General features: G+C 45.6%; 1 protein-coding gene across 1 annotated transcript in view; it reads right to left on the bottom strand.

Moving 5' to 3' along the window:
* Positions 1-7,061, bottom strand: part of mRpL38 (mitochondrial ribosomal protein L38) — a 47,436-nt gene extending 40,375 nt beyond the window's left edge. Inside the window, exon 1 of the mRNA XM_075877518.1 lies at positions 6,748-7,061. Within this exon, the coding sequence (XP_075733633.1) occupies positions 6,748-6,871 (124 nt within the window). The 5' untranslated portion in view covers positions 6,872-7,061. The remainder of the gene's footprint in view (positions 1-6,747) is intronic.
* Between the last annotated feature and the right edge of the window lie 12,962 nt (positions 7,062-20,023).

Genomic DNA, 20,023 nt, shown 5'->3' with positions numbered 1-20,023 from the left:
GCGCAACAGCACGAATTTCTCTTCCATTCACAGTTAGTGGGTATCTTGTCATTTGTTTTTGTGTAAATGCAAGCACTGTGCATTTTTCAGTTTACAGTGCGAGACCCTGACGACGTAGGTACCTTGCTGTGATGGTCACTGCACGTTGCAATCGAGCACGCAGTTGAGGGCGTGTAGCTCCAGAAGCCCAGATGCAGATGTCGTCCGCATATGTGCTCACCTTCACCGTGTCAGGAAGTTCAGTAGCAAGTCCAATCAAGGTGATGTTAAAAAGTGTCGGACTGAGAACACTCCCTTGGGGAACACCACGGTGAACGTTATAATGGTCTGTATCTCCATTGCTTGTTCACATATACATGGTACGGTCGCTAAGGTAGCTCACGATCCGTGCATACAGTCGTCCGCCGATTTCTAGATCCTCAAGCGCATCAAGGATGGCATAATGTAAGACATTGTCATAGGCGCCTTTAATGTCAAGAAAAACAGCAGCCACTAGTCTGCCTTGACATCTTTCCTGTTCAACATCGGAGACCAAGTTGACCCCGTCAATGGCTGATCGACCTCTCCTAAAGCCATTCATGAAAGCAGGAAAGCAATTATTGCTCTCTAAGAGCTACTCTAATCTTGACAATACCATTCTTTCCATGACTTTGCCAACGCAGCTGCTTAAGGCGATCGGCCGGTAAGATGAAAGCTCATTAGGGCACTTCCCCGGTTTAAGCAGTGCGATTCTGCGGCTGCACATCCACTTATCTGGAACATTTCCCGACTCCCAGGAGGTGTTGTAGTAAGATAACAGGATCTGTCGTGCTTCTGTATCAAGATGGCGAAGTGCAGCATACGTAATTCCGTCCGGCCCGGGTGCCGATGAGCGTCGGGAAAGTGAAATTGCAGCGTCTAGTTCCTGCGTTGTAAAAGGCACTTCGAGGCATTCGTCGAAACATGGGGGCACAGTGATGGTAAGAGTTTGGGTCACAGTGTGAGCGGTGGAAACGACAAGGCTACAGTAGTCCTTGGCTACCTCTAATTCACTCCGACCCTGATGTAGAGCCACCGCACGAAATGCCCAAATTTGTTGTGAAGAAGATTGTAGACTTCGTACTATCCGCCATATTTTAAAGAGAGGCTGTCTTGGGTCCAAAGAACCGCAGAATGACCTGCATCGCCAACACAGGATTTACCCAGTAGCAGCTCACCGCAAAGGGAGCAATTGCGGCTGTTGTTGACAGGCGTCCAATCCCTCTGTCCAACGGCGCGTACGAAGTCAACCCACAGGCTGCGATGAGATTCATGGCTTGGAAAGGCATGAAACGCCATGCACTTCCCGCTTTTTCTGTGCCGCGACGTGCAGGTTCTCACTATGCAGCAGTTCCCCGACATTCTGGTCTGGCACGCATTGTCGCTCTGAATGATCATACTCACACGCAGTGGAGCACAATGCAAATCAGTCGATGCAACACGAATTGCACGCACGCTCGAACACAGCAAGGAGGGCGAGCATGGCTTGGAGTCGGCTCCAAACAGACTTAGAGATCGTTGACGTCATCGTTACTAGCGTATCGTCACTCAGGATGGTATTTGTGGAATGTATCACACCGAACACGTAGCACTAGTGTCGATGTCGCAGGGCAGTCTATTCTTCGTTTTTTTTTTTCTATTTAGCTTTTCTACGCTGTTTGACGCTGAAATAAAATAACTTTGACGTGACGGACGCCATTCAAATTCGGCCAAGAAGACCTATGCATACCAAGTGATTAAATGATGGGCATATATCGATCTTGAAATTTGATGGCAGTGCTCCTTTAAACGAGCACTGACACAAGATTTCGAACGCGAGATGATTGGTGAGATACATTTATGGGGACACACTACAAAAGACAAAAGTAAATGTAGCCTTGAACATATTTAAAATCAATTTTGAAGTGTACACCACACAACTGAGCAAGATGCGGAGGCCCTCATGACACCGACATCAACGTGGCGGGAGTGTAAACCAATGTACGTTACAAGTTTGAGTTGACTGTTTGCTTGGCACGTGCCTTAGGCTTGCCAATGGCTTTGCATGTGCTGGCTGTCAATGAAACACAGCCTCGCACATACTTATGCGCACGGCGCACACGTCAAAGTAATGCGTGGTCACATGGACAGCCGTGTTTACCTTCGCACCAGAACTGCTCCTGCCCAGCTCGGTGCTCTTTGAAACCGGAACTGCGACTGGGCACTCTAAAAATGTCTCTAAAAAATAACCGTTCTGCACTCTGGCAAATGAAGTTCCCAGCTGTGATAAGTTGGTCATAAGCTACCCATTGCAACCAAAAATCCAAGAAGAGAAAGCTTTCTATCAGTGCTCCTATAAGCGAACCGCAAAAAACATAACGTTCAAGTTTTATTTTTTGCATCATGCAAACTGTCAAAGTTGTGTGCTTTGACTGACAGTGAGAAGCGCCGTGTTTGCATGCACTATGAAACAGCAAAACAAGTATAAAGTGTGCATTTTTCCCATTGTTTACAGCATTCCCCCGAGATGTGGCCACCAATACATCGGTCAGACCAGCCGATGTTTAACGAGAAAGCTTAAGAACATGATTTGAATGTGTGCAATCAAACAGGACATCTGGGTGAGCACCGCCAGCATTGTAGCTGTACTGCTGATTTCTATTGCTAGCAGCTTCGTAAGAAAGTGTAAAATAAAGTTGAATGTGAAATAGCAGAAGCTTTCTCATTTATAAAGCTGGGGACAACCGCTAGCAGCCCTTCCATTGTTTTGTCAGACACTGAGGTTGATTATCTCAAAGGTTTTATTCATTCGTCGGTTTCACTCGCATATCTCTGTCTCTTATGTCTTGATTTTGTCGCCATGTTTTGTTACATTTTATTTGTTGTTCATAGTGCTTTTTTGTTCCTGCAAGCAAGCTCCATGTGAATTTATCTGCCAGTGAAACAAACTGTTAAAATTGTTTTTATCGCTGTTCATCAGTTCTGGCAAAACATGATTGTCACAGTGATTTTCGGGCGATTATGGCACACATATATGCACTGGCAAAGGCAATAAAAATCAATTGCAAGGAGACACCCCTCTCATGTAATGTGTCTTTCTGTGCATGTGTTTCATGGCCCTGCACCCAACAGTTAGACCGCTTAGTTAATTACAGAATTTCCTGGGTTGGGTATTGATGAACTTGGATGAACCTGCTCAATACATATAAAAAATCTGTCGAGTGACTGCTGAAATACAGCGAAGTCAAGAAAGGGTACTGCTTTTAGCACTTAGCGTTTATGCACACTGCCTTGGAACTCTCTTGCAGGTTTAAGGCACACGCAAAGCTGCTTTACAATGTGGTAAATTGAGAAGCACTCAAAATGACCAAAGAGACTTTAGAATCTGTGCAGGTGTGTACACCTGCAAGTAAAAGTATACAGACCACAGTAATACATGCCGAAATTGCCATCTGCACTGTCAAGTGATGAGCCATCTGCTGTTCAGAGCACTACTTTGGCCACCCATTCACCTGAGCAATGCTCTCGATGACAATCTGCCTTTTCTACAATGCCACGGCACATATGCCATTCCCAAAATGAAAAAGCTGTGAAATGCCTTCCCCCCCCCCCCCCACGAGGCCTTTGTTCTGGCGATATTTGTCCTGGCTCTTACAAAAGCCCAACCAAAACAGCAAAGGGTAGCATAGAAAAATGATAGGCAGATTTTGGCACACCATCCTGTAGTCCGTACACTGCTACACAGGAAATTCACCCAAAAATAACGATAGGCCGGAGGACACATTGCAGACATTCACAAATTATGACAGGCAATTTACCACTCTCTCTAAAGCAAACGGTCTACACCCATTGTTTATTGCAAGTTATAACATATGGGATTAAAACTTAATAATGCAGAAACTGGAGGAAAAGTGAAGGACCACACAGTGCACAATAGAATAAAAAAATTATGGATTATACACATAGCAAAACAGTGTTGTCACAAAATCGGCAAAATGCTGAATTCTAGTGGACATTCAAAAAAGAAAAAAAAAGAGGACTGACAGTGGATCCTGTAATAAACGGCAGAAAGAACTGTTGGTCCGTTAGCCAACAGAATGGATACCCACGGGTGGGAAATGCCGCCAAGGGTGGCAGTGAGTTAGGTGGCATCATGAAACTAAGAAGTTTGCAGAAATAAAGCGGAGTCACCTCGCGCAGGTCAAGGTAAATTACTGATCACTGGGAGAGTACAGGCTTTTGTCCTGAGGTGAACATAAAATTGGCCAATTTATAATTACAGTTATACACTAGTAATGCACACAATTTTCACAGACATATTACAACATTACAACTAAGAGAAAATAAAAAAGATGCAATATAATCTGTTTTAAAATAACTATTTAAAAATATTACGTGTCAAATCTACAAAGTAAATAAAACTTGAACGATGCCCAAGTGAGGTACTTCGGATAGACAATGACTGTGTCAAAGTACATAAATAATTCTTCATTTCGTCCTGACCAAAACAAAACAGCCACAGCTATAATTAAACTCGCAATCGTGTGATCTCCCACAGAGCTGTGATGCGTGCACAGCTGTATTAATAGAATAGCGTTAGAGAGCTCGTGTCACAGAAATTCCGCCAACGACGTTGGCACTGTTGGTTGTGAGCAAAAAATCATCTGTGAGCGAAAAATCGAGAAAGAAGCAAATAAAGTAAAAAATATAATTCTCGGTCCCTCTGAGAATACAACCTGGGGCACTCGCGTGGCAAGCAGGTGTCCTACCACAAAGCCACGATGTTACTTGCAGCTGTGTCGGGAAAAAGCCCTACATAAATGCCATGTAGTTGAGTCTCCTTCACGGATTTTGTTCGACAGGTGTCACGACGAAAACGAGCCCATTCGGCGATTTGTAAGCGCATTTGGGAGGCCATCAAACTACATCGAAAAAGGCCGCGATAGTGCAGCCATCGCCGCTAAAAACACACAGAAACTTTCAAACAGCTCTAAAAATGCATAACTATGTCCATCTAGCAGAAAACATACATTTTTCTAGATGCGTTCATCAAGCAAACAGCAAACGCTAGATAATGTGCTGCCATCTCTGAGGCATTGTGAGACTTGGGCCTCCGAGATGGCGAGCGCACGTCGTGTATCTTGGAGGCCATGCGACACTTGCTTTAGATGAAAAGCCCGTATGTACCAGGAGCGCGCGCGTGTGGATGGATGGATGTGGCTGTACCCTTTAGATGGGGCGGCGGCTAACACCAGCTAGCTGTAATACTTGGTGAACTGACCACTAGATTTATCTTTTTTTTTTCCTTTAAATAGTGAGGTTGAGGATTTCTACTTTGCAGTGAAGGGTTTAATTTTCACTCGTGCCTTGACTTTAGCCACCAATCAGATAACCTCCTTCTAGTTAATTCTACCCGCTTAAAGTCTATTTTGTCCTCCCTGTCCCTAAACCCCACTGCTTTGAAAAACTCTGCGCCATCATCCTAAACTATAGGGTGAAGCCCTTTACAGAACATTATCACGTGTTCGGCAGTTTCTTCTTCCTCTCCACACGCACTGCATACTGTGTCTACCCCTTCGTATTTGGCCCGATATGTCTTGGTTGGCAATACTCCCGTCCTGGCCTCAAACAGTAGAGAACTACGCCAAGTATTATCATAGATCCTTTCCTTGGCAATTTCCTGCTTAAAAGTTCGATAGATCTCTAGTGCAGACTTCTTAATCATGCCAATTCTCCACATGTCAGTCTCCGTTTTCTTCACTTTCTTCTTAACCGATAGTTCTTTTTGGTTTGGCCACCTGCTGTTTTCTAAGTATTTACCAATCAAATTCCTGGTTTCCTTACTCCATTTTGTATCGACATTCTTCATGTAGAAGTAGCTGAAAACCTTCCTAGCTCAATGCTCCTTTCCCATTTCTCTCAATCGCTTGTCAAATTTTATCTTGCTGCTAGCTTCCCAGCCCTCAAATGATGTCCATCCCATATCACCTTGTATTCCCTGATTTTGTGTGCCTGTGTGTGCGCCCCATCTGTGAGACATTGTGAAAAACATGTCTCGACTACAGCAGAGCGCCGTTCTAGCAGAGGGAAGTAGCCACACTGCACAGTCACTGCACGCTTGTTTGTGTGTGTGTTTGTGTGTAACAAAACATATTAACAAGTATGCACTTAGCAGTTGAAGGGCGCACTAGGAACCGGATCTCGCTATCGCGTTCAACTCTGAAAAGCGAAGTTTAAGGGTCCCCCAATTTTTTTTTTATTTTTCTAATTAGCACACAGACGAAGCAACAATATTAGTAATGAAAGGTTTAAGAGACATTATACAACACACTGCCTACAAAAAAAGTTTGAAACGGTTATCACTCAAATGTATTTTTCTGTAGTTTGAAATGGTTATCACTAGACGGTTATCACTGTATTTAATGGATAATCTGCGGGCGCCCGCATCCAGGATGAGGAACTGTAACATCGCTGACAGCGTTAAAGATACTCAGTGGTTCAGAAAAAGCAGAGCTCACAACTTTAAGGATGCTACACCACATACCAAATCGGCGCAACATGATAGGCACTGAAGGCATTTAGTACTGCTTCCAAAACGTTGAAGCGTTGAACAGCTTTTACATTCACATTGCGAAAGCCATGAAACGTGCTTCCTTGTTGCTTTCATAATGACCGTTATAACTTCAAAAAGCAGCTGTTCTCTTCTGTTTTGAAATATGCATTAATTGAGAAAACGGAGTCTTTGCCTACCTTTGATCTTTTCTTCCAAACTCTTCATGTTATCCAGCGGTCGAAGTCGAACAGAACGAGACAATGCTGGTTCCAAACGACCGAAAGCCCGAAAGCTTTTCAGCAATGCGGCCAGGGTGGCCATTGCCTTGCCTAGTATACACTTACAGCCTTACTTACACTGTAAATGATAACATGAGCTTGGTAGGCGCTTACGTTGCTTTAGAATAAAAATATCTGTTAAAACGAAGCGGCCGCAGACGCTGCCGACTACCACATTACCGTGCCATGCCACAGAACACCTACCGCCATGCCGTGCCAGCTTTGGATTGGAACGTAAAGTTTGGATTGGATTGAATCATTAGACTCGTGCCGTTCGTGTGCATAAAAAAAAAATCTCAGGATGATAACACACGGGCACTTTTAATCAAAATTATGCGCGATCGGAATCAAGACTATTGATATTCGCGCATCGCGATCTGTCTGAAAGATTATAATTTTGCTGTCGTCTGCACAACCCGGTCAAACTTGTTTGAGCATAGTTCAATAAAAACACTGAAAAACAACTACATGTTTATAAAAAAAGCAAATTCTAAACTGTTTAAATTGGAGCAGTACTTTAATATAGAATGGTTCAAGGTTCGTATCGACCATATGTAGTTACGAGAGAAGCAGACGACCACGGCAGACGACAAACAGACGACCATTGCCTTCCGCGCTTAGTTCAACTAGAGGGCATTCTGGCGCTGCGATCGTTCAGTGACAATGAGAATGATGGGTAGTACACACATTTGCCTAGTCGTCGTACTTGCGGGCGGCAAATCATACTTGCGGTTCCCTTTATTGCTGTGTTTCGGTTTGTTTTGAAAGAAAGATTGAACCCTTTTGAACTTAGTGAGCCAATTTGGAAAGTAAGTCTTAAAAATAAATTTTGAAGCGCAACCACTGAACATTTGCTAATACTTGTTTCGTAAGAAAACAGCTCCAAGCCACACGAACACACACGGAGCCAAAGGCAGGCCAGAAGTACGAAAACTAGACAAATGTGTGTACTACCTATAGTGTACTAGATTAGGGGTAGTGGTCCGAGGAGCGCCGCTGGCAAGGCGCGCGTCGGAAGCAGAATATCCAGAAAAAACTCGTGGCCGCGAGGTGGCGCCACAGAGCCTTTCACCTGGGATCTGCCGCCGCTCCGCCGCCGCCGAGTTCGCTTGTAGGCTGTCGCCGCTCTCACTTCAGTCTTTCTTCTGTGTTTAGTCGCTGCATTTTTAAATTCAGTTCGATGCTTTTATCACTGGCCATTGAAAGGACATGACGAAGCCTCGTCGGAAGAACTACTGCTTCGCCCCCGGTTGCAGAACTGGGTACAGCGGCGTGAAGAACGCGCCGAAGCTGTCGTTGTTTGGTGTCCCCGAGGACGACGAAAGGCGTGGTGTTTGGCAGCGGAACCTTCACCGTGCTGATAAGCCTCTGGAACTATCTGACGCTGTGTGTGAACTCCATTTTGAAGAAAAGTACATACTCCGGGACTATGTTCATGTCATTGGTGGCAGAGAAGTAAGAATACCGCGTGGAAAACCGTCGCTCTCACCGGACGCAGTCCCGACCATTCTGCCAAATGCTCCCAAATACCTGTCTAAACCGCCAGTACGCGAAAGACCCCCGCGGAAACGGGCATCCGCAGAACCAGCAAATTGTGGCTCATCTAAGAAACCATTCTTGGAAGAGAATGAGCTTCAAACAGACGGACCGGCTATCGACGTACAGGTCACGCCGTTTGATTTATGGAATGTGCCTCCACCGACGGAGCACTGGGCTGCCCACAAGTTTGCCAATTACGATGGTGCTGCTTATGTTCAGGCGTCTTTCAACAGCGAATCTCATGCTGTCGTGGTAGAAAAGACTGTTTTCATGAACTCTGGAAGTACGCAAGGCGACGTTGTGTGCCGGACGTATGTACGCCGCACACTAACATCGGAATCGTTCTCGCGCACCGTGGAAGAAGCGCAGCAGGTGTTACGTGATGCTGACTTGCTGCACATTTGTAAAGGAGCAGGCGAACCACCGGAGTTTTCTTCTTTGCCGCTTACGAGTCGGCTAAAGCAACAGATAGTCAACTTGGATGGAATTGTCTTCAGTGTCAAATGCAGAGGAAGTGTGCCTAAAGAAGGTAAGAAACTAATTTTATACTTTGAAATATTATGAATATGCATGGTACACCCCAGGAGGTCAAATTTGCGGCGCCCTCCCCTACGGATTGCCTGTACTGATTTTGGAACATAAAGCCCCATAAGTTAATAAGCACAGTTGTTTTCGTTTACTATTTTCGGGTCCTCGATTGCATAATACCCGCACCTGTGCTTGCTGTTGTGAAACAGGTAGTAATTGTAAAGAGCCTTTCACTAAAGGTAGCAATGCCAGAACTTTTTTCCCTCGCACCTGGTTTCATGCAAGTGTTTTACTTCACAGGAACTCCATGCATATCGTGCAAGTACCTTAGGAAGGCGCTACTGACGAGGCGGAGCGAGCTGAAACGAAAAACGCTGCAGGTCACGCCTGCCAAGAAGCTTCGACTTCTGAGTCAGAAGAACCGCCGTGCTCGTGCTAGGCTAATCAGCCTTACTGCCAGCCTGAATGACATGAGGGCCCAGTGTGCAAGTATAAGAGCTGAAGTGCTCGAGGAAAGCATATCTCGCTTGCCACCTAAACAGCAAGAAAGTGTGCGCCAATGCTTTGCAGCGTCGAAAAGGGCCAGCCGAAAGGGGATGATTTACAGTCAAGAATGGATTCTGGAGTGCATTTTGATGAAGATGAAAAGTCCTATACTCTATGAGCATATTAGGAAGCACAATATATTAGTTCTGCCATGTAAGACAACACTGCAGAAATATACAAAGACGTACAGGTCATCATTCGGTTTTAATATCAGATCAATGGACATATTAAAAAAGAAAACCAGCACTATGTCTCCATTCCAAAGGCATGGCGGCCTGCTTGTTGACGAGCTCAAGCTATCGCAGCACTTCAATGTCATGTCATCAGGCCACATACAAGGATTTGTGGACCTTGGGACCTTCACGAGACCTGAGCACAAACACCAGGCATGTGACCATGGCATGGTAATCATGTTCGTCCCCTTCACAGGAAAATGGAGTCAAATAATAGGAGTTTTCGCCACCAAAGGCAACATAAAAGGAGATTTACTTTTCAAGATAATCATCGAAGCAGTGATAGTGTCTGAAAAGGCTGGCTTGTTTGTGGACCACATTTCATGTGACGGGGCCGCATGGAATCGAAAGATGTGGCAATTGGCTGGAGTGTGTGCTTCTGCAAAAAAGGTTGTGTGCAAGACGGAGCATCCTGTCGACAGCAAAAGAGCCTTGCATTTTGTGTCGGATTTTCCCCATCTCATCAAATGCCTCAGAAACGGACTACACAAGACTGGCTTCACAACACCAGATGGTCATGTAAGTCAAATGTTTAGGGCTGCTGAAATTACGACCATGCCTTACATAACTCACATGTTCCCTCTTTTATTCGCTTTACAGGTGTCCATTCGGGCTGTGCGTGAAGCATTTTTGCGCGACTGCAGCGTGCGCACGCTCAAGGTGATGCCCGGTTTAACTGAGGCACACCTAGATCCCAACTCCTTCGAGAAGATGAGGGTCTGTCTGGCCTTCCAACTGTTTGGGACGTCTGTTTTGAGAGGAATGACATTCTATAAAGCAGACATTGAAAAAGTATGCGGCAGCATCACTGCAACACAGGAGTTCTTTTCGTAAGTTGTTGTTTCTTAGTTCAGTTTATTCGCAACTAAAACGAATGCTGCAACAATTAGCTGTTCTGATTTTTTTTGCAGGAGGATCAACAAGCTCATCACTGCCATGACCTCACGATTCACAGCGCAAGCACTGAGGCCAGACTCCGCAGCTGAAGCCACTCTTGTCAGTTTTCTTGATTATATCAACAAGTGGGAGGCATGTGGAGGGGCATTTCTCAGCAACTCAACAGCTACAGGTCTCCGAGTAACCATCGCAAGCACACTTTTTCTGCTCAAGTACCTCACCAAGTCTATCGGCTATAGGTACCTGATGACCTCAAGGCTCAGCACTGACCCTCTGGAAAACTTTTTTGGCATTGTTCGCCAATCTAGTGGTTGCAACGCCCATCCCTCTCCAGAACAATTTCTTGTGACTGTAAACTTGCTTTCTTTTTACAACTTAGCAAGGAGTGTGAATGGAGCGAATGCAAATCCGGATGTGATAAGTGCTCTCATGAGTGTTAATGACAAAGAAAATGTGCCCGTGAAGCCCAAAAGAATTGATGAGATGCTTTCGGAGGGTAGGCTCGATGAAGCCGAAGTATCTCTGGAGAAAGCTAAAGGTAGCTCGCAACATTTCTCCTTTGTTGTTGAAAAGAGTGATGAAAGGTTGATATATTATGTTGCCGGATACGTGGCTAGAAAATGTGTGCTTCAGCTGAAATGTACATTGTGCAGGGATAATCTACTTGTGGAATCTGTAAAAGCTGCTGCTGAGAGCCTTCCTTCTAGCTACACTGAGCACTGTGACTGGGGTGGGTTGTTGTACCCCTCCGGAGAGCTGCACAACTTCATCACCTGTCTAGAGAACATTTTCACTGAATGCTTTAGCTTGAGCGAATTGCACGCGAACAGTGTTTGTGATGTTCTCTCGCAAGTGAAGGCAAACTTTTTACCCAGGAATTCTGTAGGCTGCGTTGAGCATGGTAAAGAAGTGAGTGAGAAAATTGTGTCATTCTACATTCTCACGCGCCTCCATTTCCTAGTGAAAGGCATCAACAGCTCCAATGCCACAAAAAGGCAAAGGGCAAAACACCTGAAACTGAGCAGGAGTACATAGTTCATTTCTCCTGAGATGTTTGGTTCAGGACCCTTAAATCATTGAATTTTTGTGTATATGTATGTAAATAAACTGCTTTCTGTCAAACCACGCTTATATTGTCACAAAGAGTGCGCGCGCATTACGTGCGTTATTTTTAATGGAAGTTTCGATCATCCAGCTGCACCACCGGCGCTAGTTCAGACACTGTACCCGTGAGCAAAAGAATACGGACCACGGGAGCGCCTGCCGCACTCGTTTTGTTTTGTTGTTTAATAGACACTGTCTAAGCCGTTTATTTGCGAGCAGTTTGCTTTCGAGAGCATTACTCTAACGGAATTCGCCAGAGAAATACTCTCGACAGCAGACGGCTCGCGAACAAATGGCGTAGACAGCGATTTCGGCACGCGCTCCCATGGTCCGTATACTTTTGCTCACGGGTGTACTTAACAGATTAATTAGAATTTGCGTTCTTGCGGAACGAAAAAAAAAGGAAGCGATTCTGTTCATTTCCCCGTCCTTCTAATCTTTTCTGTTAGAGAACACGCTGTTTCTCAGGCGTGCGAAAGAATTCATCCGACGCGAATGCGCGCAGAAGTGCCCAGTTGAAAGGCGCAGTGGCGCCACCTGTGTATGTCTGGGAGAAACGCTTCACCGCGGGGCCGCTCCTCGGACCACTACCCCTAATCTAGTACACTATAGTACTACCCATCATTCCCATGCTCGTTGAAGCGCCATGCGTTGCAGCTCCCATAAGCACAAGCGCCAGAGTTCCCTCTAGTAAGTATTGTGGGAAACTCTACGGTTTGAGCAACGCCTCCTCTAGAAAGATGCCTGAGGAATGGCTCACGCTCCCAGCAAAGTTGGCTTGCCTGCAGTTTTAAACAAGCTCTGCGCGGTGGCGCTCGCGACCAACACTATCAGAAGTTCAAGCAAGATTAGAAATTAAGCAACGTGGAATAGGTAGGCTTGCTTTAGGAGCTCACGGGAATACACCAAATCAGGGAGTACAAGGTGATATGGGATGGACATCATTTGAGGGCAGGGAAGCTGGCAGCAAGATAAAATTTGAGAAGCGATTGAGAGAAATGAAGGAGGAGCGTTGGGCTAGGAAGGTTTTCAGCTACTTGTACATGAAGAATGTCAATACTAAATGGAGGAAGCGAACCAGGAAGTTGACTGGTAAATACTTAGAAAACAGCAGGTGGCCAAACCAAAAAGAACTATCGGTTAAGAAGAAAGTGAAGGAAACGGAAACTGACATGTGGAAAATGGGCATGATTAAGAAGTCCGCACTAGAGATCTATCGAACTTTTAAGCAGGAAATTGCCAAGGAAAGGATCTATGATAATACTCGGGGTAGTTCTCTACTGTTTGAGGCCAGGACGGGAGTACTGCGAACCAAGACATATCGGGCCAAATACACAGTATGCAGTGCGTGTGGAGAGGAAGAAGAAACTGCCGAACACTTGATAATGTTCTGTAAAGGGCTTCACCCTATAGTTCAGGATGATGGCGCAGAGTTTTTCAAAGCACTGGGGTTTAGGGACCGAGAGGGCAAAATAAACTTTAAGCGGGTAGACTTAACTAGAAGGAGGTTATCTGATTGGTGGCTAAAGTCCAGGCACGAGTGAAAATTAAACTCTTCACTGCAAAGTACGAATCCTCAAACTCACTTTTTAAGGGAAAAAATAAATATAATTTTAAGTTCATTAAGTATTACGGCTTGGTGGCGCTAGCCACCGCCCGATCTAAAGGGCACAGCCATATCCATCCATCCATCTATCATTACGGCGACGGGCGGTACCAGCTAAGCGTTTTTCATCTGCTGCGGGCCAAGGGGCGCGTCAGTCGAGAGTTGTTCAAGACCACCACGGAGGATGCTACTGTGACAATCAAGGGTGCAATATACTTTATTTCTGCACACTCTACTTTTTCATTGCAGCAAAGAACCTTGCCCTTTGCGGGTGTTGCAGCCGCAAGCCTCAAAAACAGAAATGACTTGCACCTTTGCCAACACTATGTGCTGCCACGCTGGAACCACCACAGCGACCACGGACAGCCCTGAAGTAGCCCACTCAAGTGTGAGGGAGGCTGCACCGCTTATCAATTATGTGCCCACTGACAGAGAGGTATCATAAAACTCTAGTATGCTTTGTCTTGAAGATATATTGCTTTGCTTTAATGAGAAAATGTGCATTGACAAACTAATGTGTGCACATTATCTTTGACTTGCATCGGAGCGAAAGAATTGCCGTTCCCAAGAGGTTGTACAATCACCCCATGGGCTTGAAAAGACAGACCCGTTTTGTTCGTGAGGCGGCCGTTACCATTTTTTATACAGCAGGCCAAGTCGGTAGAAGTGTTACTGGCGCAGCCTCCAATCGGTCTAAAGGGGAGGCAAAATCTCCCTAGGAGAAAGAAACATATGCTGTGTTTTCAGGTAGGTGAAATTTTGCAATCTGACCAAAATTCATGGAAGTTGGTGGCTCCATTTTTGCACGTAATCAGCCGAAGTTTCACTGCCAACTTGTGTTGTAATTACTTACTAAAGCTTCAAGTGTAGCTTTTGCCTACTGGAGCTGGGTACTTTTATGCAAGAATCCACAAACTAATTCTAAACAATATTAGAGAGGCAGACTGGTACCACTCCTACTTATTTCCTTGTCATATTGACTCCTCTATTTAGAGTGCACATAATTGTCGCTTAATAAGTGCCTGTAACTTGCTTTGTTTTTGATCATGCAGATTTCTTCAACCATTTTTTTGAAGCACCCCGTTCTGATTGGAGAGGTTGAGAAAATGAAGAAGCTCCTCAATAAAGCTTTGGCAAACAAAATTAATGACTTTATGAAATCAAAAGATTAACCAAGGAATGGCACATCAAATAAAATATTTGTTTGATTTCTGTGTTCATATTTGTGTCCTGCTTGCTCTGATGTAGTGGTGCACCTGCCAGTTGGCTAAGCACCGATTCGCTTGTGGGCCTATCAGAGTACAATGCTACACTTATAGGCTGGCACACGAGTACTGGTACACTGATAGACTGGTACGCTGATAGACTGGTACACTGATAGACTGATACACTGATAGACTGATACAACTGTCAATAACCTGATAGCCTACCAGTTTTTCTATCAGAATTTTTGCTAGGGCTAACAACAACACTCAGCGAGAGCTCTTGTCAGCGGCAGGAGATGGCGTAGGGCGAGTCAGTCTGCCAGAGTTGCGCTGTCGTCGGAGATCGCGGGGGCACAAACGGTCGGCAGGAAATCGAGAGAGCGAGTCCCGGCGATTCTGCTGGCCTTGTTATGATAATGCACACGTGGTGTATCAGCGTGTTGGATCTAATAATCGGTCCAATCAGTGGTGGCTCGCCAAGAGACGACGTAAACTTGCCGCCCCGACCCTTTTCGTTGCACCATGACATCGGCGCCGGCTCAAGATTGATGAGCAGATTATGATCGTGTAAGTTGAAGCATTGCGTCTTACTACGACAGATTGGTACGGACGAAGAAGCGGAAGAAACAGCATGGAGAGACTGGAGAGTGCTAACAGTGCTGCTAAAGCTACCAGGGTGGAGTGTACTCACGGCCGCCTGCGCCCGGATTGACGCGCGCGGCGGCCGTGATGTACTAGAAGTACAGTGCATAGCCACCGAGACGGCGGGTGCGGGCGGCGCATTTCACTCCGGCCGTCCCAATCGTGCCGCGCTCCCCATCAAAACCAGCTAAGGTCTCTGGATAAAACTTGTTTCATATAGGGACCTTAAAAGCAGTGAGTATCGCCTCGCGCGACCGGCTACCTTGAGAGGGCGCATTGAGGGAGGGTTCTGGCGGCGACTGAGACAATGGCATACAGCAGAGCGCACGGGTTTCCAGCTTGCACGTGTTTTATTTATTTTTTTTTGCGCCTATTCTGGCTGTACTCAAAGAAATTATTTTTTTCTGTTACTGCGTTTATTTTGGACGAATTTGCGAAGAAAAGCATGACAACTGCTACAATTTCTTGATCGGTAATTGTAAGGAGGTATCAATTCATCTATGGTAGTATAACTTTTTTTTCATTACGGTTGGTCAGTGCTAAAAACCTTAATTTGAAGAATATAGAGACATCCTATTCCTCTTTTCCTCAAAAGACTTGCACGGAGGAAAACTGGGCTAATTATCGTCGTTGAACCGTATTGCTCTCCTATCTGGACTCGTAATTTTACTATCATATCACGTATGTATATATATGAGATGGTCTGGATATTTATGACACAACTAGGCGCCCTGGTCGTTACGGTATTTACGACATACCTGAGTGCCCTGGCCATCTTATTGAAGTAGGGTACTTGTGAATAATTTTGCCGGAATATTGTATAAGGCTTCAATTAGCTGACCTACATTCACTCCCCACCTCTTTCGCAGTGAAAGTGCGTGAGTTGTCATCGTCTCCTTTTTTGTCATATGAATTTCCATTATGTTTTGGTAGCACAATGGCAATATCAGTGTCGTGTCCACTTACTGTACTCTCGACTGCATCCAAATCAAAGGGTCGCACATGTAGCTTAACGGCGTCTTTCAAATGAAAACTAAGTATTCGCCGAAGTAGGCTACTAAAGAAAGAAAAAGTTCAAATTGTCACTGCTATATATGTAATACCGCAGTGTTTCATACCATGCAGGTGCATCGAACTCTGAACGCGTGTTGCGTAATTGTTGAACAAGCAAAACGTTTCGATGTTCTTTCTTACATTGCCCAAAGTATCCACCGAACAACGTAAAATTCACAGTGCGAGTGGGCGATCATAAGTGACCAAAACGTGCCTGTAACGAGCTCGTGGTCGTCTAAGAACAAGCGACGTTCAGTCTAAACATAGTCTAGACGCATGTCGACCGCCTGCACCCTATATCCTGCTTCTACGGCTTGATGTAAGAACTCTTGAAACGGCGTTACAACGAAAAAGAGTGATAGTTCTATGAAATGAAAAAAAAAAAAGCAACTCCTTTAATCGAGTGTAACTCGTGAGCGTAGAACGCGGCACTCTTCTCACTTCACTTGTTGATCGGGTTCTCATTTTCTTCTTTTTTTTCGCCAGTGCCCTCCAGACTATACAGCCTGCAAACTTCGAAGTACAGTAAGTTTCCAGCAGATGCGGACCTCTTACAGAGACATCGCAATTATAAGTGCTCTAATATGGGCGGCGCAAATCTACAGCAAAGAAAAAAGCTCATTTGAGGATATATACGCCCAAGCATTGACTTTTCCTCTCGGGCGCCTTGGCCCGACATTCCCAAATGAGTGCGAAGTTATGAAAAAGGCGTAAAACCGTTTTTTTTTTCTCGCCACATGCAAGCTTCGCCAACAGTGTGGCAGCCTTTTCGAGGGATGGATTGATATATGGCAGTACTCGTCAGATCGGCGGCGGATAACGCCACCTAGCCATAATATACTCAGTGAAAAAAAAAACTATATTTATCCTTTTTTACATTTTAACTAGTGAAGTTAAGGACTGGTATTTGCACTGATGATTTAAATTTCACTTGTGTATTTGTAGCCACCAATGAGATAACCTCCTTCCAGTTATTTCTACCCGTTTAAGGTCTAGTTTGCCCTCGCTGTCCCTTATTTCCAGTGCTTTGAAAAACTGCGCCATCCTCCTCAACTATAATAGGGTGAAGCCCTTTACAGAAGATTATCAAGTGTTCGGCAGTTTCCTCCTCATCTCCACACGCACTGCATACCAAGCTATCTCTTCGTATTTGGCCCGATAAGTCTTGGTTCATAATACTCCCGTCCTAGCATCAAACAGTAGAAACTACCCCTAGAATTATCATAGATTTTAGGGGCGAAGCTTCTTAAAGCGGCACCCGTTCGTCTCTCGTAGTTGTAATCGTAGTCGTAGTGTGTAACCAGTCTTACCTTTTGACCTGCAAGGTGGTGCCGGTGGGAGAATTCTCCTGCGCGTTGTTGAACAATAAAAAATTCGCAGCGTGCGCGTTAACTAAAAGCCGCATCCTGTCTATCATTCCCCGTTAGCAGCCATTGGCATGTGCATTGCGCACTATCTGGCAAGAAAGGGTTGCTATGTTATACTCGCTTGGCTTAACCTCCTTGGTTTTAAAGGAACGTTTAGCGAGCGTTGGGCCACACTGCCATGAATACAGTGAACTAGTATATACCATGAACTCGAGGGGGTTAAAGGTGGGAAGTAGACACGAAGCGCGAGCCGTAAGAAAGTGTGCATGTGCCACCTCTCGTTTAGTCCTTGGAATGCCCGCTGGATGGCGGTGCTTCTATATGTGGAATATACGATCGATGAAGATGCCAGATGGTGGTACCTGGAGCGTTGACTAGATGGACGAACGGACACACAGACAGAAGCATGGACGGACGCATGGATGGCTGCACGGACGGATGGACGCATGGACGGACGCAGGGGCGGATGCATGGACGAACGCAGGGACGGACGCACAGATGCACGTGTGGACGCCCACACAGACGCACGCACGGACAGGCGGATGGACGCATGGACGGTCACACAGACGGACGCATGGACGGACGGAAGCAAGAACGAATGGACGGATGGATGCTTCGACCCACTCTACATCACTCACTCCGTGGATATGCAGCCATTTTTTTCCTTGGTGATTTCCTGCTTAAAAGTTCAATAGATCTAGTGCTGACTTCTTAATCATGCCTATCCTCCACATGTCGCTGTCCGCTTCCTTCACCTTCTTCTTAACCGAGAGTTCTTTTTGGTTTGTCCCCTGCTGTTTTCTAAGTATTTACCCCTCAATTTTCTGGTTCGTTCCTCAATTTTGTATCGACCTTCCTCATGTACAAATATCTGAAAACCTTCTTAGCCCAACGCTCTTCCCCCATATCTCCTAATCGCTCCTCAAGTTTCGTCTTGTTGCTAGCTTCCCTGCCCTAGAATGATGTTCATCCCATATATACTTGTACTCCCTGATTTGGTGTATTTCTTTTTTTTTATTGCGACAAAAATGTGCTTTTAAGGCATAATATTTTTGTTAAATGTGTGCTGTTAGGCCAATGTTGTGTATGAAGTGAAGTGGTGTTTTGTGGAATCTGTTTTAATATATCCAGCGGTTGTAACTGGCTGTGTCGCTGTAGCGAAGGCCGGCTTGAGCGAGGTGACGGAAGCGTTCTGGCTGCAACCCTTTACATGTCCCCAAAAGGTGGTATAATGTACCTGCTTGCATCGCAAGAGTGGGACAATACGGACACGTATCACCAACTCGTAAATGTGACGAGTTCCATGACGATATAACGGCCGGTGTAAAGCCACCCCTGCCCGAAGCCTCCTAAGCACAACTTCCTCCGCCCTAGTAAAGTGAGGGGGGGGGGAAAGAGCAGACACACGATGGAATGAGAGCATGCTCTTGTATCCTGCCGGAGATCATTTTTACGGGTATGGATAAGTTTGGATAAGTATGGATAAGTATGGATAAGTACGGATAAGGAGCTCAGGTGGAAGGGGAATGGCTGAAAGGTCTATGTCTGGAGGGCAGTGCGCCTGCTGATCAGCAGCAATATTGTGTGGGGTTCGCAGCATGGCCTTGAATCCTATGTACTTTTACGCAAGTAGCCGTATTATGGTTCAGCTTATGAATCGCCTCGCAGATCTCCATTGCCTTGTGTTCTTTCTTGAGCGTCTTGATAGCTCTTAAGGAATCCGTGTATACGTCAATCTGCTTAATTGTGGGCAACTAAGAGGTAGCATCCTGGATTGCGTCGTGGATGGCTTGAAGTTTCATCACAAGAGGAGTGGCTTCCCTAGATAGATAACGCTGGTCGCCACAGAGAAAAGTATGCGTAGTACTCAGGAATGATGTCATTACGCCGTCTTGTAGGATGGCAGCATCTGTATATAGTTTGCAGGTATTAGCGCATGGGGCCTCGATGATGGAGCGTTCGTCAATTTCAGATGATGTATCGGGGCGCCGTAACTTTGTTGTTTTATTATATGTGATGGTGGTGAATTCCCAGGGAGGCATAGACTCGGGCTGGTTGTCAATGCGAGAGCCACGTTGAAAGTGAGCATGCAACGCAGCAACAACCGGCACAAGTTACCTTTTGATTTCACCAGCTTTTTCTCTTTGCGAAATCAGCTCTGCTGATGATTGATTGATTGATTGATATGTGGGGTTTAACGTCCCAAAACCACCATATGCTTATGAGAGACGCCGTAGCGGAGGGCTCCGGAAATTTAGACCACCTGGGGTTCTTTAACGTGCACCCAAATCTGAGCACACGGGCCTACAACATTTCCGCCTCCATCGGAAATGCAGCCGCCGCACCCGGGATTCCATCCCGCGACCTGCGGGTCAGCAGCCGAATACGTTAGCCACTAGACCACCGCGGAGGGGCAAGTCAGCTCTGCAATAGTGTTAAGCTGGGCGTGCTCCTATAAAGTTGGTATGGGAGTGT

The sequence above is a fragment of the Rhipicephalus microplus genome, chromosome X, assembly GCF_043290135.1.
Source record: "Rhipicephalus microplus isolate Deutch F79 chromosome X, USDA_Rmic, whole genome shotgun sequence".
In the NCBI taxonomy this organism is placed as follows: domain Eukaryota; kingdom Metazoa; phylum Arthropoda; class Arachnida; order Ixodida; family Ixodidae; genus Rhipicephalus; species Rhipicephalus microplus.
The sequence above is the reverse complement of the archived record's forward strand: the minus strand, read 5'-3'. Positions and strand labels throughout refer to the sequence as shown.